We start from the raw sequence: 26095 nt of genomic DNA, 5'->3' as shown, positions 1-26095 counted from the left end.
TGAGTCTTTGTTTCATGTTACATAACGGAGGAAAAAAACATGTAGAAAATGCCCAGTTATATTATTATGTACAAGCTGAGCTGCCAAAAAAGGAACACAAACAACTTTGCACAAAGCCACTTCTACTAATTAACGAGAAAGCAATCTTATTTATTTTACCCCGGGAAGAGAAGTCTGACCCACAGTCTTGTTCTCACGCTTTTGCCACAGAGAAAGAAATTTTGCTGCCAAATCATTTTGTCTGTTGCCTTTCTCCTGAAATGGTTTTGATTGGCTGGAAGGATATAACTGTATCTGAATTAATAAGGCAAAGCAGCACACGCCATTATCTGTCTCCAAGGGACTGGATAGATTTTATTTTGCTTGACTTGCAAATATCCTCCGTTTTAACTCCGCAGCAGCCAACCCGGCGACAGTAAAACAAAGGCGGCAGTGAGGAGGAAGCCGTGTTCTGCCTTCTATTATTACAGGTTCTGCATGGTTTCAAAATATAGAATTTTCTCATTCCTATTTACACATAACTATTCCATCAGTCCTTACCCTAAAGGCATTTCAATTATCCTTTGTGAAAATCATTACTGACCTGACTAATCTTAACAATGTATAGCATCATATTGTTATACTAGTACATTTTTACTCACTAAGGCCCGGTTCACACTGATGAGAGTTCATAACGAATGTGATGCGTCAAAAACATTCTAAATTCGCATGTCATCCATAAAGTCATTGTTTTCAATGATGGTCATTCACATACATGCATTGCGATTCCTCTACGAATGCGATGCAATTTAAAAAAAGGGTCTTGTGCAAGTTTACAGCGTTGCGTTGCAAATTTAGTCTCCATAGACATCAATGTAAATCGTTCTGGAATCGCATTGATGGCTCACATATGTGTGAATTCCACCACACTACTCTCCAGAAAAAAAAAAAGAAGTACACAGGCAGTTAACCCTTTTTTTTTTTTTTTTACATTATGATTCCATTGGCTAGAACATCAATTGCAGTATGTCCAACTCCTGAAATTCGCACCTCACACAGGACAAAAAAACAGGACAAATTTGCAGCGTAGCAGTGTGAACCAAGCCTTAAGGTTGTGTTGATCAGACAGTACAGGGAGGAGCTGAGCCCTTGATGTCACGCCGGAGTCGTGCCGTTATCGGTAGTGAGCTATCTCGGTATACACTATATTACCAAAAGTATTGGGGCGCCTGCCTTAACATGCACATGAAATTTAACTACTTGCCGACCAGCCGCCGCAGCTATACGGCGGCAGGTCGGCTCCCCTGCGCGAGAGCCCGTAGCTATACGTCGCCTCGCGAAGCGGCCACTAGGGGCGCGTGCCCCTGCTCGTTCCTGACCGCCAGTGGCATTTTTATAGTAATCCAATGCATTTTTATAGCACTGATCGCTCTAAAAATGACAATGGTCCCAAGAATGTGTCAAAAGTGTGCGAAGTGTCCGCCATAATGTCGCAGTAACGATAAAAATCGCTGATCGCCGCCATTACTAGTAAAACATTTTTTTTTATAAAAATGCCATAAAACTACCCCCTATTTTGTAAACGCTATAACTTTTGCGCAAACCAATTAATAAACGTTTATTGCGATTTTTTTATTTATTTATTTATTTATTTTTATGAAAAAAAATGTAGAAGAATACGTAGTGGCCTAAACTGAGGAAAAAAATAGTTTTTTTATATATTTATTATAGCAAAAAGTAAAACATATTAATTTTTTTCAAAATTGTCGCTCTATTTTTGTTTATAGCGCAAAAACTAAAAACCGCAGAGGTGATCAAATACCACCAAAAGAAAGCTCTATTTGTGGGAAAAAAAGGACGCCAATTTTGTTTGGAAGCCACGTTGCACGACCGCGCAATTGTCAGTTAAAGCGACGCAGTGCCGAATCGCAAAAAGTGCTCTGGTCTTTGACCAGCAATATGGTCCAGGGGTTAAGTGGTTAACGGCATCCCAGTCTTAGTCCGTAGGGTTCAATATTGAGCTGTCCCACCCTTTGTAGCTGAAACAGCTTCGACTATTCTGGGAAAGCTGTCCATAAGGTTTAGGAGTATGTCTATTGGATTATTTGAACATTCTTCAAGAAACGCATTTGTGAGGTCAGGCACTGATGTGGATGGGAAGACCTGGCTCGCAGTCTCCACTAATTCATCCCAAAGGTTTTCTATCAGGTTGCAGTCAGAAATTGCTCATCCATGTCTTAATGGACCTTGCTTTGTGCACTTGTCCAAATCATTTGGTGGAGGGGGGATTATGGTGTGGGGTTGTTTTTCAAGGGTTGGGCTTGGCTCCTTAGTTCCAGTAAGGGGAACTCTTAAGGTGTCAGCATATCAAGACATTTTAGACAATTCCATTACTCTTCACTTTGTGAGAACAGTTTGGGGATGGCCCTTTCCTGTTCCATCATGAATGCGCACTAGGCTTTTATACCCACCGGGCTTTTATACCCACCTCAATACCGGGCCTATTCTGGCACTTCTCTCCTACATGTACAAATCATCATTCTTTTGCTAGAAAATTAAGCAGAACCCCCCAAACATTATATATATATTTTTTAGCAGACACCCTAGGGAATAAAACGACGGTCATGGCAACGTTTTATCTTGCACGGTATTTGCGCAATAATTTTTCAAACGCCTTTTTTTTTTGGAAAAAAAATATTTCATGACTTAAAGCGGTAGTTCACCCTCCTTAAGAACAATGCAGCATAAAATCCGGCATAGTAGCGCGAGCTACACTATGCCGGTCTTAATTTTTTTATCCCGGTACTCACGGTTATATCGTGCATTGACGATTCTGTCTGCCGCGGGGAATGGGCGTTCCTAGCAAGAGGGAGGGTGATTGACGGCCGGCTCTGGCACGTCACGCTCCCCGAAGACAGCCGGAGTAGGTCTCGGCTCTTCACGGCGCCTGCGCACAGGCTATGCGCAGGCGCCGTGAAGAGCCAAGCCTATTTCGGCTATTTCCGGAGAAGCGTGACGTGCCACGGCCGGCCGTCAATCACCTTCCCTGTCCATAGGAACGCCCATTCCCCGGAATCTTCTAAGTAGGATATAACGGTGAGTACGGGGGAAAAAAATTAAGACCGGCATAGTGTAGCTCCCGCTACTATGCCGGATTTAATGCTAGAGGGAAATTTTTTTTTTTTTTTTATATATAGGGTGAACCCCCGCTTTAAAAAAAGAACAAAACTGTAAAGTTACCCAATTTTTTTGGAAAATATGAAAGATTATGTTACACGAGTAAATAGATACCTAACAACATGTCACGCTTTAAAATTGCGCAACACTCATGGAATGGCGCCAAACTTCGGTACTTAAAAATCTCCATAGGCAACGCTTTGATTTTTTTTACAGGTTACCAGTTTAGATTTACAGAGGAGTGCTAGTGCTAGAATTGTTGCTGGCACTCTAACGCACGCGGCGATACCTCACATATGTGGTTTAAACGGCGTTTACATATGTCGGCCGGACTTTATTTTTATTTTTTTTACTTATTTTTTTTTTTACACTTTTTCTGACATTTTTTTTTTTTTTCACTTTTATTCCTATTACAAGGAATGTAAATATCCCTTGTAATAGGAAATGTGTGTGACAAGTCCTCTTTATGTAGAGATGTGGGGTCAATAAGACCCCACATCTCTCCTCCAGGCTGGAAATCATGAGATTCTTTCTCCGGGCCCCCGATGGCACAGGAGAGCCCGGAGAAGCACCAGCGGGAGGGGGGGGGATGTCCCCTCCCGCCGCCTATAAGAACGATCAAGCGGCGGAACCGCTTGATCGTTCTTATGTTGCACAGAATGTTGCACAGAATCGCCGGCACTAACGAATGATGCCTGCAGCTAGAGGCATCATTCAGATATCCCCCCACAAAGCCCAGGACGTCATATGACGTCCACCCAGGATGAGAGATCCCATCTGTTGATGTCAAATGACTATGGGCGGGTATTGAAGTGGTTATTCATTTCAGTTGAATTTTATTAGTGCTAGTACTTGGTATTTGATGAAAAACTATAAACAAGTAATTGCTTAAATATTAACACACATGACAGTATTATTTCCATGAAAACTTTTACATCTTCCAACACCCGCCCACATCCAAAAGTAAAAATGATTCTCACTATACACTGACTGGCCATTTTATTAGGTACACCTGTTCAATTTCTTGGTAATGCCAATTGCTAATCAGCCAATCACATGGCAACAACTCATTGCATCTAGGTGTGATGAAGACAACTTGCTGAAGTTCAAACCGAGCATCAGAATTGGGAATTTAGGGGATTTAAGTGACTCTGAATGTGGCATGGTTGTTAGTGCCAAAGGGGCTGGTCTGAGTATTTCAAAAACTGCGGATCTACTGGGATTTTAATGCACAATCATCTTTAGGATTTACAGAGAATGGTCCGAAAAAGAAAAAAATATCCAGTGAGTGGCAGTTGTGTGGATGAAAATGTCTTGTTGATGTCAGAGGTCAACGGGGACCGGACAGAGTGGTTCCAGATGATGGAAACGCATCAGTAACTTGGGTGCCAAGTCATTCATGTACTGAAAAGTAAATAGACATACTTAGCTTATTCTTTTTATTTTTCCATATTATAAAATTATTACAAGATCCTGCAAGGATGGTGGGAGCCCATTATACTGGCAGCAGCAGGCATGCAGACCCAGGAAGTCAGCTCAGAGATATCACCAATAGAGACCCTGACAGATATTAGAAACTGTCAGGGACTACAAATCACTTCACCAAGCATTGTTAACTGAATCTTTAACCGCTTGAGGCCCGCGCTTTAGTCAAATGACGGCTACGGCATGGGCCTGAAAATCCGGGAGGCCATCAATAGACGTCCTCCCCTTTGCACGCGCAACGCGCGCCCCCTGATCACATGATGTACACATCATGCACAGCTGATCACATGAAATAAACAAGGGATCGGTAATCTGCTTTTTTTCTTCTCACGATATCAGCGTGAGGAGAAAAAAAAAACATCCCTAGCTTGTTCACAAGGGACATCTGTCCCAAAGAGGAAGGAGGCACATCTGCCTCCACTTTGCCCAAAAATACCGCCTGCCAGTGCCACCTGCCACAGTGCCCACAGTGCCACCTATCGATGCCTGCAGTGCCACCTATCAATGCCCACAGTGCCACCTATCACTGCCCACAAGTGCCACCTACCAATGCCCACCTGTGATGCCAATCAGTGCCACCTAGGAATGCTGCCTATCAGTGCCCATTATTGCTACTCATCAGTGCCCATCACTGCCACCTATCAGTGCCCATCACTGCCAGCTATTAGTGCCACTTCTCAGTGCCACCTATCAGTGCCGCCTATCAGTGCCCACCAGTGCCACCTATCAGTGCCCACCAGTGCTGCCTTATTGGTGCCCATCAGTACAGCCTTATCAGCGTACATCAATGAAGGAGAAAAATTACCCATTTGCACAATTTTATAACAAAATATAAAAATATATATATATATATATATATATATATATATATATATATATATATATATATATATATATATATTTTTTTTTTAATTCTGTCTTTTAAAACATTTTTGAACAAAAAATAAAAACCGCAGAGGTGATCAAATACCACCAAAAGAAAGCTCTATTTGCGGGAAAATTATAAAAATGTAATTTGGGTACAGTGTTGTATGACAGCAATTCAAAGTGCGACAGCACTGAAAGCTGAAAATTGGTCTGGGCAGGAGGGGGGTTTAAGTGTCCAGTAAGCAAGTTGTTAAAACTATAAAAAAAAGCATCAGTATTCCACAAACATATTGTTTTTGTTGAGTAGATAATGTTTTGCAACCCTGTCTCTCCTTGCTATACCATGCTCAGTCCCTGGAAGTTTTTGCTAAAATATTGACACATTGCATCATATGTTTTTCTCCCTACTCCAGGCAGCAGAATAAATTTCATGAATATTTTAACCCTTCCAATTTTGCAAAAAAAAAAAACAATGAATTACTTAGTCCTGCCAACAAATTGATCAATTTTTTTTCCTTCCAGATGCTCTCTTGCTCGTACGTGGCGTTGGTGACTTGTCACAATTACTCTCTTTTCCCCTCGGGGTTATGCATTTGTGTTGACTTATATTATCCAAGGACCGAGCAGGTAAATTGAATCAAGCCAATGAATAGGGGATATCAGCAGAGTTTAAATGTCATGTGGCCTGGAGCAACGAGGCCTGGACAGGGAGTCAGTCCAATCACAGACAAGCAGGTGCGTCTATTGTGCCTTATCTAATTTCCTGACTTAGTGGAGGGCTGAACATCTGATTGCCGTTACTAGCTATGTAGGCCTTAAAATAAAATATAACCCTTACACTCCCAAAAAAACAAACATTTCTCTAACGTGTGTGTATATACAGTATAAGGTATAAAATTCCCTCTTTTTCATGTCATTCCATATTTGATTCTGTATCTCTCAGATTCTGTGTGGGTGAGGCTTAGCATTGACGGAAAAAAAAATTCTTGGGTTTATGTAAACCATCACCTTGTAAAACAACTCATTCAGTTTCAAATAAAAATTAAAGGCAAAACATTTGTGTATAGATATAAAAAACATTCTACTTTTTTCCCACTTTTTTTATAATGATCACATAATCTGCATTAGGAGGTCAGAGATCTGAAGGAGGAGGAACAGCAGCACACTGTTCCTCCTCCTTCATATGTGTGTATCCCACTTAATTCTGTAGTCAGGTCAAATCCAATGTGGGTTATCTCTACAGGTTCATTGTTCACAGGGACACATGTGTCGTTTCCAAGTTTAAAGAATCAAGGATTCATGTAAGGAGGTCATTTTGATCACTCACATATCCGGGTAGGTAAGAGTATCAATATCTAGCAGCCATTCCCATCCTGAAACTGATCACTCACTGCAGAAGATAAGGTGTCTGTAGATATGAAATGTTGGGTTTACATATTCTTTCAGTATTTGCTCCTGAGGGGCTGCTGTAAGTTGCACTGTGCATGACTAGATTTTTTTTAAATCTGAGGGGCCAGAAGTACACTCACAGGAGTCTTTCTAAAAACATATTTTTAGTATTAGAACTTATGTCCTGCCGAAGCAAGGATCAGGTACTAAAATTGGAATGATACAGAGAAGATTAGCATGGCCCCTGCGATGACACGCAAATTTGTAAAGAGTTCTGAAATCACTGGCAGAGTTTACAGCTGCTGCTTATCACAGAAAATAATAGTGATTATATCAGCTTTCTTATGCCCTGTACACACGAGCGGAATTTCCGACGGAAAAAAGTTGGATGTTTTTTCCGATGGAATTCCGCTCAAGCTTGGCTTGCATACACACGGTCACACAAAAGTTCTCTGAACTTTCGAGCATTAAGAACGCAGTGATGTACAACAGTACAATGAGGCGAGAAAAAGAAGTTCATTGCTTCCGAGCATGCGTCAAATTGTTCAATTTGACGCAAATTGTTCAAATTGTTTCCAAGCATGAGTGTTTTTTTTTTCGGTCGGAATTCCATACAGACGTTAGATTTTTTTCCCTCTGAAAAATTGAGAACCAGCTCTTAATCTTTCGACAGCAAAATTCTGATGGAGCATACACACGGTCGGAATTTCCTTTGAAAAGCTCACATCAGACTTTTGCTAGCGAAAATTCCGCTGGTGTGTATGGGGCATTATACTTCTGAAAGTGGTCAACCTGCGATAATGGGCAGGACATACAGACATTACATTATCCAACCGTTTTGACTATCTTTAAACCATAGACCTCAGCTGACAATCAGATATTTGACGGAGGACATTTTCTGGATCGTTACACATAAAAGTAGATGTTTGGGTCACCCAAGCATGTATATTTATTCTATGAAGAAGGGAAGACATACTGGTAGGAGTTACAGTATTGATCAATTCATTTTTCAAATGTTCCTGGTCGACCAGGGGCATCTGCTGGTACTTATAGGTATACCTTACAATTTTAAAAGATGGAAAAAAGGAGCCTCTTTTTAACACAGGATATTTAGAGAAAGGACACACCATTGTCACACCCCAATCAATCAAACCATTACAAATTAAAGAGCAAATATCGTCTCCTGTTGGCACCATTACGCCTGATATCCTTCAATTGAAAAATTGAAGCAACTGAGTGGAAAATTGCCAGCTAAATAGCACCTGCATCCAATCAGATGCAGCAACTGTATGGGTATTTTGAGAACCAGTGGCACTGGCTCCCAGAATACAGTAGCATAATACAGTGGAACATTCATCCATCTGGACTATTTGGCATGCATGGAGGAATATGTTAGATTTGTTTTTGTTCAGCCCAGAGTCTGAAAGAGAAACATCTATGTGTGTATGGCCAGCTTTATTCCTACTAGGGTTTTTTTTAAAAACAAATTTCCTTTATGTTGGCATTTAAAAATAACAAATAAAGTAATCTGCAGGATGTCTGGAAAGTTTACTGGAATACAAACCTCTGTGGCAGTTAACTAGTACATGTATGTATTTAGATCTGTACACCAAAAGAGAGGACATTTGAGGAGGAATGGGGGACAGTCCCTCCAGATTAGAGACACTTTGGAGTTTTGGGCGTATGTTTGACACCAGATTCAGATGAAAATGGTCAAACTAGACAACACTCATCTGCAGACTGACATTAAACTAAAACCAGGTGAGGAAGTGAATTTTGACAGCAGCTGTCTTTTAGAGACATCACAGCCTATAACATAGTTACATAGTTAGTCAGGTTGAAAAAAGACACAAGTCCATCCAGTGCAACCACACAAAGTCACTTTAAACCTGCCAAGGCAATTAAAGCCTAGCAGCGTGTGGCAGCCAATGAGGCCTGCATGACCTGAGGGCCCAAATGCAGAATGAGATTTGTGAACAGCCAAATGTGATTACAGAACTACGCTGACCACACCAGCACAGATTCACTGAGATATAAAAAGTCACTCTTCTATGGTCTGCCTCTGTATCTTAACTGATGGCGACCGGGAAGCTTTCCTGCCCGTCTCACCTGCAGATCAGAAAGGTTGTCCCCATCTATTTCACCATGATTGGCCTTTTTTTAGCCCTTCTCATGGTCTCCCTCCATGGAACAGCCCCTGTGGACAGCTCCTTTCCCTACAGCGTCCCCCTGGATCCTCAAGGATCGCTCCGTCTTTTTTGGAATGTCAGCTACTCAGAAAAAGTGGTGTATTTCCAGATCCTTATCAAGGACCTGAAATATGGAATTATTTTTGGGATGTCCGACCGGGGGGAGTTTGAAGGAGCCGATATGGCCGTTTTATGGAGTGATGGACTGAACTCCTTCTTTGGCGTAAGCGACTGTTTATTATCTTTTATAGGTTCTGTAGGCAGGGGTACTTTCACTGACTGGTTTGCTGATACATTTTCAATAGAGCATGTCCTTAAACATTGCCCTTGTGTGCCTCCTTTAATGCTGCTAAAAAGTATTACATGTAAAACCTTGCTGTGAAGTATGTCTAGTAGAGACTAGCGTGCTCCCTTATATAATAGAATATTCCTTAAACAGTGTCTTTCCATACATTCACTCCTATGCGGCTCTGCAGGTGCTATGGGACCATAAGTCCAAGCATACACACTGCACTGTCCACAAAAACTAGAGAACATTTGCTTGTGAATCTGTCACTCATGCAGCAGAATGTGGCTGTTGCAGAATTTGTTATGGAACAGTTTATGTCGGTTTTAAGATTTTATTTCATGTTTTTACTGAGTAATCGGCTGTGGAAAATTGTGTGTATTTTAGGCTTATAAAATATATTTTTTGTCTTAAAGTGCTATTTATTTATACTCCTTTTCATATGAACATATATGAACGATATATGATAATCACATACAAGGTAGCGTTTTGTTATTTAAATGATTTTCTTTACCACAAAAATATGAAATAATGGAAAAAATTATGGATGTTTACCAAATCAAAAGTAATTGTAGATATATTTTCACTCTGAAATTGGAAGCTACAGTGCCTTGAAAAAGTATTCATACCCCTTGAAATTTTCCATATTTTGTCATGTTACAACCAAAAACGTAAATGTATTTTATTGGAATTTTATGTGATGGACCAACACAAAGTGGCACATAATTGTGAAGTGGAAGGAAAATGATAAATGGTTTCAATTTTATTTTTTTTACAAATAAATATGTGAATAGTGTGGTGTGCATTTGTATTCAGCCCCTTGAGTCAATACTTTGTAGAACCAACTTTCACTGCAAAAACAGCTGCAAGTCTTTTTGGGTATGTCTCTACCAGCTTTGCACATCTAGAGAGTGAAAATTTTGCCCATTCTCCTTTGCAAAATAGCTCAAGCTCTGTCAGTTTGAATGGAGAGCATCTGTGAACAGTAATTTTCAAGTCTTGCTACAGATTCTCGATTTGATTTAGGTCTGGACTTTGACTGGGCCATTCTAACACATGAATATGCTTTGATCTAAAAAAAACATTGTATTATAGCTCTGGCTGTATGTTTAGGGTCGTTGTCCTGCTGGATGGTGAACCTCTGCCCCAGTCTCAAGTCTTTTGCAGACTCCTAACATGTTTTCTTCTGAGATTGCCCTGTATTTGGCTCCATCCATCTTCCCATCAACTCTGACCAGCTCCCTGTCCCTGCTAAAGAAAAGCACCCCCACAACATGATGCTGTTTCATGGTGGGGATAGTGTGTTCAGGGTGATGTGCAGTGTTAGTTTTCCGCCACACATAGTGTTTTGCTTTAAAATCAAAAAGTTCAATTTTGGTCTCATCTGACCAGAGTACTTTTCATACACGTTTGCTGTGTCCCCCACATGGCTTCTCGCAAACTGCAAGCGGAACTTCTTATGGCTTTCTTTTAACAATGGCTTTCTTAGTGCCACTCTTCCTTAAAGGCCAGATTTGTGGAGTGCACGTTTAATAGTTGTCCTGTGGACAGATTCTCCCACCTGAGCTGTGGATCTCTGCAGCTCCTCCAGAGTTACCATGGATCTCTTGGCTGCTTCTCTGATTAATGCCCGGCCTGTCAGTTTAGGTGGTATCTTGGTAGGTTTGTATTTGAGCCATACGCTTTCCATTTTTTAATGATGGATTGAGCAGTGCTCTGTGAGATGTTCATATCTTGGGATATTTTTTTATAATCTAACCCTGCTTTAAAACTTCTCCACAACTTTATCCCTGACCTGTCTGGTGTGTTCATTGGCCTTCATGATGCTGTTTGTTCACAAAGGTTCTCTAACAAACCTCTAAAGGCTTCACAGAACAGCTGAATTTATACTGAGATTAAAATACACATAGGTGGACTCTATTTACTAATTGGGTAACTTCTGAAGGCAAATTGTTTAACTAGATTTTAGATAGGGATATCAAAGTAAAGGGGGCTGCATACAAATGCACACCACACTTTTCACATATTTATTTGTAAAAAAAAATGAAAACCATTTATCATTTTCCTTTCACTTCGCAATTATGTGCCACTTTGTGTTGGTCTGTCACATAAAATCCCCAAAAAATACATCTAGGTTTTTGGTTGTAACATGACAAAATGTGTAATAGTTTTTTAAGGCACTGTATTTTGTATATTTAACCACTTACCCCCCGGACCATATTGCTGCCCAAAGACCAGAGTACTTTTTGCGATTCGGGACTGCGTCGCTTTAACAGACAATTGCGCGGTCGTGCGACATGGCTCCCAAACAAAATTGGCGTCCTTTTTTTCCCACAAATAGAGCTTTCTTTTGGTGGTATTTGATCACCTCTGCGGTTTTTAGTTTTTGCGCTATAAACAAAAATAGAGCGACAATTTTGACAAAAATGAATATTTTTTACATTTTGCTATAATAAATATCCCCCAAAAATATATAAAAAAACATTTTTTTTCCTCAGTTTAGGCCGATACGTTTTCTTCTACATATTTTTCGTAAAAAAAAATCGCAATAAGCGTTTATTGATTGGTTTGCGCAAAAGTTATAGCGTTTACAAAATAGGGGGTATTTTTATGTCATTTTTATTATATTTTTTTTACTAGTAATGGCGGCGATCAGCGTTTTTTTTTTCGGTACTGCGACATTATGGCGGACACTTCGGACACTTTTGACACATTTTTGGGACCATTGGCATTTTTATAGCGATCAGTGCTATAAAAATGCATTGGATTACTATAAAAATGCCACCTGCAGTGAAGGGGTTAACACTAGGGGGCGGGAAAGGGGTTAAGTATGCCTGGGTGTGTTCTTACTGTGGGGGGGGGGTGGTCTCACTAGGGGAAACACTGATCCTCGGTTCATACATTGTATGAACCGAAGATCAGCATTTCCCCTGCTGACAGGACCGGGAGCTGTGTGTTTACACACACAGCTCCCGGTCCCCGCTCTGTACCGAGCGATCGCGTGTGCCTGGCGGCGATCGCGCCCGCCGGGCACACGCACGGGAGTCGGGGGCGAGCGGGAGAGAGGACGTCATACTACGTGCTCTCGCCCAGCCGAGCCCACTTGCCGACGTATAACGGCGGTGGGCGGTCGGCTAGTGGTTAAGAACATCATTCAGTAATCTATGTTGTAAAGCACTGTGCAAACTGTATACAGTAAATTATGTATTATAATAAAAATCCATTGCTATGTGCAAAGTTCAGTAAGCAAACGCAACCAATCAGAAATCATCTGAAATTAACAAATTAACTATTTGTACTACATAGCAGGAGTCTGGTTGCTTTGAGTTACTGCTCTTTGCATACAGCATGATGTGTCCGAAACCTGCAAAACATTTTTATTACTGTTTAAGTCTCACACAAAATGTCAGAATATTTTCTTGCATTTGCTGTTTTTTTAGTTACATAAGCCAAAGACATATAACAGCGCTTGCCAGACTTGACCAGCTGTTTTATTAAATTATCAGATTGTCACAGGAACAATTCATTCAAAAAGAGCACGTAGGACAGTGTCAGTATCCAAACAAAGCTTTCAAGTAGAATAAATGCATATTTCATTGGATGGTTTGATTATCTTACATAAAAAAAATAGGATTTTTTAATACAGCTTACCTGTAAAATCCTTTTCTTGGGAATACATCACGGGACACAGAGCCTTAATTACTTAATGGGTTATGTAGTCACCACAGGTGATTGGACACTGGCAAACCCAATTAGAATTTAGTTCCTCCCCTATATAACCCCCTCCCAAATGGAGAGTACCTCAGTTTTGCAGCAAAGCAATAAGTGTTCCACGTTAACTCCGAAGAGGGGTGGGAGCTCTGTGTCCTGTGATGTATTCCCAAGAAAAGGATTTTACAGGTAAGCTGTATTAAAAAATCCTATTTTCTTGATCATACATTCACTGGACACAGAGCCTTAATTACTTAATGGGATTTTCCATAGCAATGCTAACATTTGAGGGGAGGGAGACACAGATCAGAATAAGACCGCTATCGAGCCAGAGGATCTATACTGCTGCCTGCAGCACACTATGCCCGAAGGCGGCATCCTCGTAAACTCTCACAGCTACCTGGTAGAATTTAGTAAATGTATGGACCGAAGACCAAGTAGCAGCCTTACAGATCTGAGCCATGGAGGCCTGGTGATGCACTGCCCATGAAGCACCAACTGCTCTAGTCGAATGCACCTTCACCTGAAAAGGAGGGATCTTCCTTTCTAAACCATAGGCCTGAATAATGACTTGTCGAATCCACCTTGCAATAGTGGATTTTGACACTCCCTGGCCCTTCTTTGGGCCTTGGGCAGAATGAATAGACAATCTGTCTTCCTTCTCTGAGCCGTAGCTTGCAGATAAACCTTTACCGCTCTTAAAACATCTAGAGAGTGTAGACTCTCTTCCTCCGTAGACTGCGGATTAGGAAAAAAAGACGGTAGGACTATATCTTGGTTCAGAAGAAAACTTGAAACCACTTTAGGTAAGAAATTCGGGTGAGGCCGCAGCACCACCCTGTCCTCATGAATAATCATATACGGTTCTTTACACGAAAGAACCGCCAATTTCGATACCCTCCTAGCTGAGGATATGGCTACAAAAAAAAAACAGCTTCTGTGTCAGAAATTTGGTGTAAAGGTTCAAAAGGTAGCTTCTGTAAAACAGACAACACCAAATTCAAATCCCATGGGCACACGGGATACTTAATTGGCGGATTCAACCGCAGTAATGAGAGGCAATCGGTTTTTGAAAAAATACAGACAAAGCTGATATTTGGCCCTTGATAGTGCTCAAGGCCAACTTCATATTTTTTTTTTTTATACATTTTCCATTTTCCAATGATAGGCCCACCTGTATTCTCCTTCCTGTCGGAACAATCTTCTTCCCTACCAATCCCAATAGGCAGATCTCTGCCTTCTGTTCCAAGGTTATTGATGTTACTGTGGCGATTATTCTCAGGACTTCCCTCCAGAATACCACTATCTTTGGGCATAACCAAAATATGTGCATAACATTTCCTGGGATATCTGCGCATCTCCAGCAGTTCTGAGGGTTTGATGGGGAGATCTTATATAGCTTATATGGTGTATAATGACTCCTATGAATTATTTTAAATTGTATTATTTGTCTCGAAGTGATACCAATATCTGAAATGGAGACTTCCATACTTCCTCTCAGTTCTCCTCCACCAAATTTGGAACATCCCTTCTCCAATGTTCACTTAATTTACTTGTATCTAATAATGTATCTCTCAATAGATGCTTAGTACTAACTAGTACATGTATGTATTTAGATCTGTACACCAAAAGAGAGGACATTTGAGGAGGAATGGGGGACAGTCCCTCCAGATTAGAGACACTTTGGAGTTTTGGGCGTATGTTTGACACCAGATTCAGATGAAAATGGTCAAACTAGACAACACTCATCTGCAGACTGACATTAAACTAAAACCAGGTGAGGAAGTGAATTTTGGCAGCAGCTGTCTTTTAGAGACATCACAGCCTATAACATAGTTACATAGTTAGTCAGGTTGAAAAAAGACACAAGTCCATCCAGTTCAACCACAAAAAGTCACTTTAAACCTGCCAAGGCAATTAAAGCCTAGCAGCGTGTGGCAGCCAATGAGGCCTGCATGACCTGAGGGCCCAAATGCAGAATGAGATTTGTGAACAGCCAATGTGATTACAGAACTACGCTGACCACACCAGCACAGATTCACTGAGGTATAAAAAGTCACTCTTCTATGGTCTGCCTCTGTATCTTAACTGATGGCGACCGGGAAGCTTTCCTGCCCGTCTCACCTGCAGATCAGAAAGGTTGTCCCCATCTCTTTCACCATGATTGGCCTTTTTTTAGCCCTTCTCATGGTCTCCCTCCATGGAACAGCCCCTGTGGACAGCTCCTTTCCCTACAGCGTCCCCCTGGATCCTCAAGGATCGCTCCGTCTTTTTTGGAATGTCAGCTACTCAGAAAAAGTGGTGTATTTCCAGATCCTTTTCAAGGATCTGAAATATGGAATTATTTTTGGGATGTCCGACCGGGGGGAGTTTGAAGGAGCCGATATGGCCGTTTTATGGAGTGATGGACTGAACTCCTTCTTTGGCGTAAGCGACTGTTTATTATCTTTTATAGGTTCTGTAGGCAGGGGTACTTTCACTGACTGGTTTGCTGATACATTTTCAATAGAGCATGTCCTTAAACATTGCCCTTGTGTGCCTCCTTTAATGCTGCTAAAAAGTATTACATGTAAAACCTTGCTGTGAAGTATGTCTATTAGAGACTAGCGTGCTCCCTTATATAATAGAATATTCCTTATACAGTGTCTTTCCATACATTCACTCCTATGCGGCTCTGCAGGTGCTATGGGACCATAAGTCCAAGCATACACACTGCACTGTCCACAAAAACTAGAGAACATTTGCTTGTGAATCTGTCACTCATGCAGCAGAATGTGGCTGTTGCAGAATTTGTTATGGAACAGTTTATGTCGGTTTTAAGATTTTATTTCATGTTTTTACTGAGTAATCGGCTGTGGAAAATTGTGTGTATTTTAGGCTTATAAAATATATTTTTTGTCTTAAAGTGCTATTTATTTATACTCCTTTTCATATGAACACATATGAACGATATATGATAATCACATACAAGGTAGCGTTTTGTTATTTAAATGATTTTCTTTACCACAAAAATATGAAATAATGGAAAAAATTATGGATGTTTACCAAATCAAAAGTAATTGTAGATATATTTTCACTCTGAAATTGGAAGCTACAGTGCCTTGAAAAAGTATTCATACCCCTTGAAATTTTCCATATTTTGTCATGTTACAACCAAAAACGTAAATGTATTTTATTGGAATTTTATGTGATGGACCAACACAAAGTGGCACATAATTGTGAAGTGGAAGGAAAATGATAAATGGTTTCAATTTTTTTTTTTTTACAAATAAGTATGTGAATAGTGTGGTGTGCATTTGTATTCAGCCCCTTGAGTCAATACTTTGTAGAACCACCTTTCACTGCAAAAACAGCTGCAAGTCTTTTTGGGTATGTCTTTGCACATCTAGAGAGTGACATTTTTGCCCATTCTACTTTGCAAAATAGCTCAAGCTCTGTCAGTTTGAATGGAGAGCATCTGTGAACAGTAATTTTCAAGTCTTGCTACAGATTCTCGATTTGATTTAGGTCTGGACTTTGACTGGGCCATTCTAACACATGAATATGCTTTGATCTAAAAAAAACATTGTATTATAGCTCTGGCTGTATGTTTAGGGTCGTTGTCCTGCTGGATGGTGAACCTCTGCCCCAGTCTCAAGTCTTTTGCAGACTCCTAACATGTTTTCTTCTGAGATTGCCCTGTATTTGGCTCCATCCATCTTCCCATCAACTCTGACCAGCTCCCTGTCCCTGCTAAAGAAAAGCACCCCCACAATATGATGCTGCCGCCACCATGTTTCATGGTGGGGATAGTGTGTTCAGGGTGATGTGCAGTGTTAGTTTTCCGCCACACATAGTGTTTTGCTTTAAAATCAAAAAGTTCAATTTTGGTCTCATCTGACCAGAGTACTTTTCATACACGTTTGCTGTGTCCCCCACATGGCTTCTCGCAAACTGCAAGCGGAACTTCTTATGGCTTTCTTTTAACAATGGCTTTCTTCTTGCCACTCTTCCTTAAAGGCCAGATTTGTGGAGTGCACGTTTAATAGTTGTCCTGTGGACAGATTCTCCCACCTGAGCTGTGGATCTCTGCAGCTCCTCCAGAGTTACCATGGATCTCTTGGCTGCTTCTCTGATTAATGCCCGGCCTGTCAGTTTAGGTGGTATCTTGGTAGGTTTGTATTTGAGCCATACGCTTTCCATTTTTTAATGATGGATTGAGCAGTGCTCTGTGAGATGTTCATATCTTGGGATATTTTTTTATAATCTAACCCTGCTTTAAAACTTCTCCACAACTTTATCCCTGACCTGTCTGGTGTGTTCATTGGCCTTCATGATGCTGTTTGTTCACAAAGGTTCTCTAACAAATCTCTAAAGGCTTCACAGAACAGCTGAATTTATACTGAGATTAAAATACACACAGGTGGACTCTATTTACTAATTGGGTAACTTCTGAAGGCAAATTGTTTAACCACTTAAGCCCCGGACCAAAATGCTGCCTAAAGACCCAAGGGGTTTTTACAGTTCGGGACTGCGTCGCTTTAACAGACAATTGCGCGGTCGTGCGACGTGGCTCCCAAACAAAATTGGCGTCTTTTTTTCCCCACAAATAGAGCTTTCTTTTGGTGGTATTTGATCACCTCTGCGGTTTTTATTTTTTGCGCTATAAACAAAAATAGAGCGACAATTTTGAAAAAAATGCTATATTTTTTACTTTTTGCTATAATAAATATCCCCCAAAAACATATATAACATTTTTTTTCCTCAGTTTAGGCCGATACGTATTCTTCTACCTATTTTTGGTAAAAAAAATCGCAATATTCGTTTATCGGTTGGTTTGCGCAAAATTTATAGTGTTTACAAAATAGGGGATAGTTTTTTTGCATTTTTATTTTTTTTACTACTAATGGCGGCGATCAGCGATTTTTTTCATGACTGCGACATTATGGCGGACACTTCGGACAATTTTGACACATTTTTGGGACAATTGTCATTTTCACAGCAAAAAATGCATTTAAATTGCATTCTTTATTGTGAAAATGACAGTTGCAGTTTGGGAGTTAACCACAGGGGGCGCTGTAGGAGTTAGGGTTTACTTTGTGTGTGTTTACTAGTGTAGGGGGGTGTGGCTGTAGGAATGACGTCATCGATCGTGTCTTCCCTATAAAGGGAATGACGCGATCGATGCGCCGACACAGTGAAGCACGGGGAAGCCGTGTTTACACACGGCTCTCCCCGTTCTTCAGCTCCGGGGAGCGATCGCGACGGAGCGGCTATAAACGAATAGCCGCGCCGTCGTCCCGGATCGCTCCTGAAGCCACGGGGACCGCCGCATGTACGGGGGGGGGGGGTCCCGATCTGACCCCCGACCCACGTCAAGCAGGGCACGTATATATACGTTGATGTGCCTGCCTGTGCCATTCTGCTGACGTATATGTACATGAGGCGGTCCTTAAGTGGTTAACTAGATTTTAGATAGGGATATCAGAGTAAAGGGGGCTGCATACAAATGCACACCACACTTTTCACATATTTATTTGTAAAAAAAATTGAAAACCATTTATCATTTTCCTTTCACTTCGCAATTATGTGCCACTTTGTGTTGATCTGTCACATAAAATCCCCAAAAAATACATCTAGGTTTTTGGTTGTAACATGACAAAATGTGTAATAGTTTTTTAAGGCACTGTATTTTGTATATTTAAGAACATCATTCAGTAATCTATGTTGTAAAGCACTGTGCAAACTGTATACAGTAAATTATGTATTATAATAAAAATCCATTGCTATGTGCAAAGTTCAGTAAGCAAACGCAACCAATCAGAAATCATCTGAAATTAACAAATTAACTATTTGTACTACATAGCAGGAGTCTGGTTGCTTTGAGTTACTGCTCTTTGCATACAGCAAGATGTGTCCGAAACCTGCAAAACATTTTTATTACTGTTTAAGTCTCACACAAAATGTCAGAATGTTTTCTTGCATTTGCTGTTTTTTTAGTTACATAAGCCAAAGACATATAACAGCGCTTGCCAGACTTGACCAGCTGTTTTATTAAATTATCAGATTGTCACAGGAACAATTCATTCAAAAAGAGTACGCAGGACAGTGTCAGTATCCAAACAAAGCTTTCAAGTAGAATAAATGCATATTTCATTGGATGGTTTGATTATCTTACATAAAAAAAAATAGGATTTTTTAATACAGCTTACCTGTAAAATCCTTTTCTTGGGAATACATCACGGGACACAGAGCCTTAATTACTTAATGGGTTATGTAGTCACCACAGGTGATTGGACACTGGCAAACCCAATTAGAATTTAGTTCCTCCCCTATATAACCCCTCCCAAATGGAGAGTACCTCAGTTTTGCAGCAAAGCAATAAGTGTTCCACGTTAACTCCGAAGAGGGGTGGGAGCTCTGTGTCCTGTGATGTATTCCCAAGAAAAGGATTTTACAGGTAAGCTGTATTAAAAAATCCTATTTTCTTGATCATACATTCACTGGACACAGAGCCTTAATTACTTATAGAAAAGAGAAACAAGTGCGGGACTTTAAATGAAGCATGTGCGGGAAACTGTTTACAATAAATGGGGGGAATGAATCAAAGATAATAAATCTGGAATAGGTTTAAATATTTTATTACTTTCACATAATGCACCGTCCATGACTATATTGCACTATTGAAGAAATAGATAAACATATATGTTTCACAGATTAGTTGGGGGACAAGGTACGTGGGCAGTGACCCAAATATATAAATGCAATGAGTACAGCGAGCTGTACTATATTATTGAGACATAAAATAGATATCACATATTAAAATGGAAATTACATCGCATGACACTGCAGTGATAATACATTAATGCATGAGGTATAGAGCTCTACGCGTTTCGCGACTGTTGGTCGCTCATCAGGAGCAGGCATGCATTACATTGGTTATCTGGAACGACATAAGCACATAGCTGGTTAAACGGGGCATCCAACATTTGTGGGGGCTGAGGACTCATCAAAAAGCCCCAGATGGTACTCACCAGGTTGCCGATTGCCGCTGGCACTAGAGTGAAGCTCTGGATGGACCCCAGGATTGGGGTGGTCACTGCCGGGGACTAGGGCTGGAGAATGAGGGGTGCAGGGCCCATCAGGAGAGCGCACCCAGGTGGCACAGGCATGAGGCATGGTGTATTGAATGCACTGTGGTCGGTAAGGAATGATGGCTGTATTGGAAATAAATGAAGAATGTATTATGTTTGAATGGGATATGGAGATATGATGAAAAGGAAAAGGGGGGAAGGGGGGAGGAAAACAAGCAAAGGAGAAGGAAAAAAGAAAAAAGAAAAGGAAAGAGAGAAAAAAAAGGAGAAAAGACAGGGATGGGGAAGAAAGACAAAGAGAAATGGGAATATAAAGATAGTAAAGTGAGGTGAAGGTACTGGGTGTGGTGAGGTATAGGAGAGAGGAAGAGGATCACCTGTGAGTTCCGAGTGTGCTGCATGGAGTGATGACATGTGAAGAGCCAAATGCCTGTACCTGCCATAGGTTACACCCTCTTATAGGGACCACCCCCCCCAATGTTACCCGCCCAGAGACACGCATACGAGGGGGAGGAGAAGGGAGGCGTCTGCATTGGTGCGGGGTAACCGCCCAATGATGCGGCGCCGTTTGACTCCTGTAACCCCTCGTGGATGGTATACCAATACACCGCACGGAGACCTAGTTCCGTGTCAGGTGATGGAGGCGTGACATCGACACGCACTGCCCGCCCATCCGTCCGTGCGTCTTCGGAGCACAGGACGGAGAGCGTGTGCAGTGAGTGTTGCTGCCCCCGGATAGGACCACAACCCACAGGGGGCCGGAGATGCCAACACCCTTGGCCAGACAGCGCCAGGGAACCTGTGAACAGATGTGGAATGGCCCAAAATACCCAGCCGTACTCAAAATGTGACAGATACTAATGAAACAGTTGTAAGCACATTGCTGCTAGCACTTAGAAAAACAACAATAATGCAGTACTGGATATTAACACAAAAAAAAAAAAGACAAAAATGTAGTCCCGTAAAATACATGCTTCCATCCCTAGTTATGGTATATAAAGTGGGCGGGGGGAGGGTTGGTTGGGACTTTAAATGAGGTAATGGGTCAATTACCTCCATCCCTAATTAGGTATAGAAAAGAGAAACAAGTGCGGGACTTTAAATGAAGCATGTGCGGGAAACTGTTTACAATAAATGGGGGGAATGAATCAAAGATAATAAATCTGGAATAGGTTTAAATATTTTATTACTTTCACATAATGCACCGTCCATGACTATATTGCACTATTGAAGAAATAGATAAACATATATGTTTCACAGATTAGTTGGGGGACAAGGTACGTGGCCAGTGACCCAAATATATAAATGCAATGAGTACAGCGAGCTGTACTATATTATTGAGACATAAAATAGATATCACATATTAAAATGGAAATTACATCGCATGACACTGCAGTGATAATACATTAATGCATGAGGTATAGAGCTCTACGCGTTTCGCGACTGTTGGTCGCTCATCAGGAGCAGGCATGCATTACATTGGTTATCTGGAACGACATAAGCACATAGCTGGTTAAACGGGGCATCCAACATTTGTGGGGGCTGAGGACTCATCAAAAAGCCCCAGATGGTACTCACCAGATTGCCGATTGCCGCTGGCACTAGAGTGAAGCTCTGGATGGACCCCAGGATTGGGGTGGTCACTGCCGGGGACTAGGGCTGGAGAATGAGGGGTGCAGGGCCCGTCAGGAGAGCGCACCCAGGTGGCACAGGCATGAGGCATGGTGTATTGAATGCACTGTGGTCGGTAAGGAATGATGGCTGTATTGGAAATAAATGAAGAATGTATTATGTTTGAATGGGATATGGAGATATGATGAAAAGGAAAAGGGGGGAAGGGGGGAGGAAAACAAGCAAAGGAGAAGGAAAAAAGAAAAGGAAAGAGAGAAAAAAAAGGAGAAAAAACAGGGATGGGGAAGAAAGACAAAGAGAAATGGGAATATAAAGATAGTAAAGTGAGGTGAAGGTACTGGGTGTGGTGAGGTATAGGAGAGAGGAAGAGGATCACCTGTGAGTTCCGAGTGTGCTGCATGGAGTGATGACATGTGAAGAGCCAAATGCCTGTACCTGCCATAGGTTACACCCTCTTATAGGGACCACCCCCCCCAATGTTACCCGCCCAGAGACACGCATACGAGGGGGAGGAGAAGGGAGGCGTCTGCATTGGTGCGGGGTAACCGCCCAATGATGCGGCGCCGTTTGACTCCTGTAACCCCTCGTGGATGGTATACCAATACACCGCACGGAGACCTAGTTCCGTGTCAGGTGATGGAGGCGTGACATCGACACGCACTGCCCGCCCATCCGTCCGTGCGTCTTTGGAGCACAGGACGGAGAGCGTGTGCAGTGAGTGTTGCTGCCCCCGGATGGGACCACAACCCACAGGGGGCCGGAGATGCCAACACCCTTGGCCAGACAGCGCCAGGGAACCTGTGAACAGATGTGGAATGGCCCAAAATACCCAGCCGTACTCAAAATGTGACAGATACTAATGAAACAGTTGTAAGCACATTGCTGCTAGCACTTAGAAAAACAACAATAATGCAGTACTGGATATTAACACAAAAAAAAAAAGACAAAAATGTAGTCCCGTAAAATACATGCTTCCATCCCTAGTTATGGTATATAAAGTGGGCGGGGGGAGGGTTGGTTGGGACTTTAAATGAGGTAATGGGTCAATTACCTCCATCCCTAATTAGGTATAGAAAAGAGAAACAAGTGCGGGACTTTAAATGAAGCATGTGCAGGAAACTGTTTAATTACTTAATGGGATGTCCCATAGCAATGCTAACATTTGAGGGGAGGGAGACACAGATCAGAATAAGACCGCTATCGAGCCAGAGGATCTATACTGCTGCCTGCAGCACACTATGCCCGAAGGCGGCATCCTCGTAAACTCTCACAGCTACCTGGTAGAATTTAGTAAATGTATGGACCGAAGACCAAGTAGCAGCCTTACAGATCTGAGCCATGGAGGCCTGGTGATGCACTGCCCATGAAGCACCAACTGCTCTAGTCGAATGCACCTTCACCTGAAAAGGAGGGATCTTCCTTTCTAAACCATAGGCCTGAATAATGACTTGTCGAATCCACCTTGCAATAGTGGATTTTGACACTCCCTGGCCCTTCTTTGGGCCTTGGGCAGAATGAATAGACAATCTGTCTTCCTTCTCTGAGCCGTAGCTTGCAGATAAACCTTTACCGCTCTTAAAACATCTAGAGAGTGTAGACTCTCTTCCTCCGTAGACTGCGGATTAGGAAAAAAAGACGGTAGGACTATATCTTGGTTCAGAAGAAAACTTGAAACCACCTTAGGTAAGAAATTCGGGTGAGGCCGCAGCACCACCCTGTCCTCATGAATAATCATATACGGTTCTTTACACGAAAGAGACGCCAATTTCGATACCCTCCTAGCTGAGGATATGGCTAAAAAAAAAACAGCTTCTGTGTCAGAAATTTGGTGTAAAGGTTCAAAAGGTAGCTTCTGTAAAACAGACAACACCAAATTCAAATCCCATGGGCACACGGGATACTTAATTGGCGGATTCAACCGCAGTAATGAGAGGCAATCGGTTTTTGAAAAAATACAGACAAAGCCGAGATTTGGCCCTTGATAGTGCTCAAGGCCAACTTCATATTTTTTTTTTTTATAAATTTTCCATTTTCCAATGATAGGCCCACCTGTATTCTCCTTCCTGTCGGAACAATCTCCTTCCCTACCAATCCCAATAGGCAGATCTCTGCCTTCTGTTCCAAGGTTATTGATGTTACTGTGGCGATTATTCTCAGGACTTCCCTCCAGAATACCACTATCTTTGGGCATAACCAAAATATGTGCATAACATTTCCTGGGATATCTGTGCATCTCCAGCAGTTCTGAGGGTTTGATGGGGAGATCTTATATAGCTTATATGGTGTATAACAGCCGTCACTAAATGGCGGCCCGCGGTCCGAGTCCGGCCCGGGTGTCGCTTCTGCCCGGACCGCCATGCCGCCAGTATAATTTTAAATGTCAGCGTTGGTTTGCTGGGGCCGCGGGTTTCCCCAGCAACCAGTGACGCTGAGAGCGGAGAAGACAGGCTTGCGCTCACGATGGGACGTGACGTCACGTGCGTGCCCCGCCCCCTGCAGCTTGCGGGTCCACTCCTGGCTCTCTTTGTGAGATTGGGGCGTGACGTCCCGTGCGCGCCCCGCCCCCCTACTACTCGCGGTCCCGGGCTCGCTATATCGCACAGCTTTCGCCCATCTTGTATGCAAGGTATGTGACAAGTTAATTAGTTGTCACTAATGGGCATATTTATTATTGTGTACACTGCTGGGCATATTTCATTAATGGTCACGATGATGGGCACCTTTTTTTTATGTTAAGGGGCACTCTGATGGACGAATTTTATTTTAAGGGGCACTCTGATGGGTATATTTTTAATGTGCACACTGATGAGCATATTTTGTTAAGGGGCACACTGATGGACACATTTTGTTGTGCCCATCAGAGTGCCCCTTAACATAAAATATGCCCATTAGTGTACCCATTAAAAATATACCCATCAGCGTACCCCATAAAATAAAATGTGCCCATCAGAGTGCCCCTTAACATAAAAGGTGCACATCAGCGTGACCCTTATTTTATGTTAAGGGCCATGCTGATGGGAACATTTTTTGTTAAGGGGCACTCTGATGGGCATATTTTATTTTAAGAGCAACACTGATGGGCACATTTTGTATTAAGGAGCACTCTGATGGGCAGATTTTATGTTAATATGAAATGTGCCCATCAGGATGTCCCTTAACATAAAACTTGTCCATTAGAGTGTCCCTTAACATAAAATGTGCCCATCGGCGTGACCCTTATTTTATGTTAAGGGGCGTGCTGATGGGCAGATTTTATGTTAATATAAAATGTGCCCATCAGGAAGTCCCTTAACATAAAACTTGTCCATTAGAGTGTCCCTTAACATAAAATGTGCCCATCGGCGTGACCCTTATTTTATGTTAAGGGGCACGCTAATAGGCACATTTTATGTTAAGGGGGACTCTGATGGGGACATCTGATGTAAGGAAGCACTCTGATGGGAATGCCTGATGTAAATGAGCGCTGTGATGGGGACCCCTGATGTAAAGGGGTGCTTTGATGGGGACCCCTGATGTAAAGGGGCACTGTGATGGGGACCCCTGATGTAAAGGGGCACTGTGATAGGGACACCTGATGTAAAGGGATGCTGTGATGGGGACACCTAATGTAAAGGGATTCTGTGATGGGGACACCTGATGTAAAGGGATTCTGTGATGGGGACACCTGATGTAAAGGGATGCTGTGATGGGGACCCCTGATGTAAAGGGATGCTGTGATGGGGACACCTAATGTAAAGGGATGCTGTGATGGGGACCCCTGATGTAAAGGGATGCTGTGATGGGGACCCCTGATGTAAAGGGATTCTGTGATGGGGACACCTGATGTAAAGGGATTCTGTGATGGGGACACCTGATGTAAAGGGATGCTGTGATGGGGACCCCTGATGTAAAGGGATGCTGTGATGGGGACACCTAATGTAAAGGGATGCTGTGATGGGGACCCCTGATGTAAAGGGATTCTGTGATGGGGACACCTGATGTAAAGGGATTCTGTGATGGGGACCCCTGATGTAAAGGGATTCTGTGATGGGGACACCTGATGTAAAGGGATTCTGTGATGGGGACACCTGATGTAAAGGGATGCTGTGATGGGGACCCCTGATGTAAAGGGATGCTGTGATGGGGACACCTAATGTAAAGGGATGCTGTGATGGGGACCCCTGATGTAAAGGGATTCTGTGATGGGGACCCCTGATGTAAAGGGATGCTGTGATGGGGACACCAGATGTAAAGGGGCGCTGTGATGGGGACACCTGATGTAAAATGGATGCTGTGATGGGGACACCTGATGTAAAGGGGCGCTGTGA

General features: G+C 42.2%; 1 protein-coding gene, 1 long non-coding RNA gene and 1 other non-coding gene across 5 annotated transcripts in view; 2 read left to right on the top strand and 1 right to left on the bottom strand.

The window, feature by feature from the left end:
- The first annotated feature begins 6019 nt into the window (after positions 1–6019).
- DBH (dopamine beta-hydroxylase) overlaps positions 6020–26095 on the top strand; it is a 158038-nt gene continuing 137962 nt past the window's right edge. Inside the window, exon 1 of one of the 3 annotated variants that reach the window (XM_040324160.1) lies at positions 6020–6243. In XM_040324160.1, the coding sequence (XP_040180094.1) occupies positions 6154–6243 (90 nt within the window). In that variant the 5' untranslated portion in view covers positions 6020–6153. Of the gene's footprint in view, positions 6244–8938; positions 9310–15104; positions 15511–26095 lie in introns of those variants that run through there. The other 2 variants (XM_040324161.1, XM_040324159.1) reach the window with 2 other exon arrangements.
- LOC120914786 lies at positions 7078–7181 on the top strand. The gene has a single exon (XR_005743793.1). It is a non-coding gene; the product is annotated as a U6 spliceosomal RNA (small nuclear RNA).
- Positions 19694–20919, bottom strand: LOC120913858. Its single transcript, XR_005743579.1, has 3 exons — positions 20534–20919; positions 20097–20279; positions 19694–20005 (listed from the first exon to the last, which is right to left on the bottom strand). It is a non-coding gene; the product is annotated as an uncharacterized LOC120913858 (long non-coding RNA).

The sequence above is a fragment of the Rana temporaria genome, chromosome 9 (genome assembly GCF_905171775.1).
Source record: "Rana temporaria chromosome 9, aRanTem1.1, whole genome shotgun sequence".
Lineage (NCBI taxonomy): Eukaryota > Metazoa > Chordata > Amphibia > Anura > Ranidae > Rana > Rana temporaria.
Note: the sequence above shows the minus strand (reverse complement) of the source record. Positions and strands in the feature narration are given on the sequence as shown.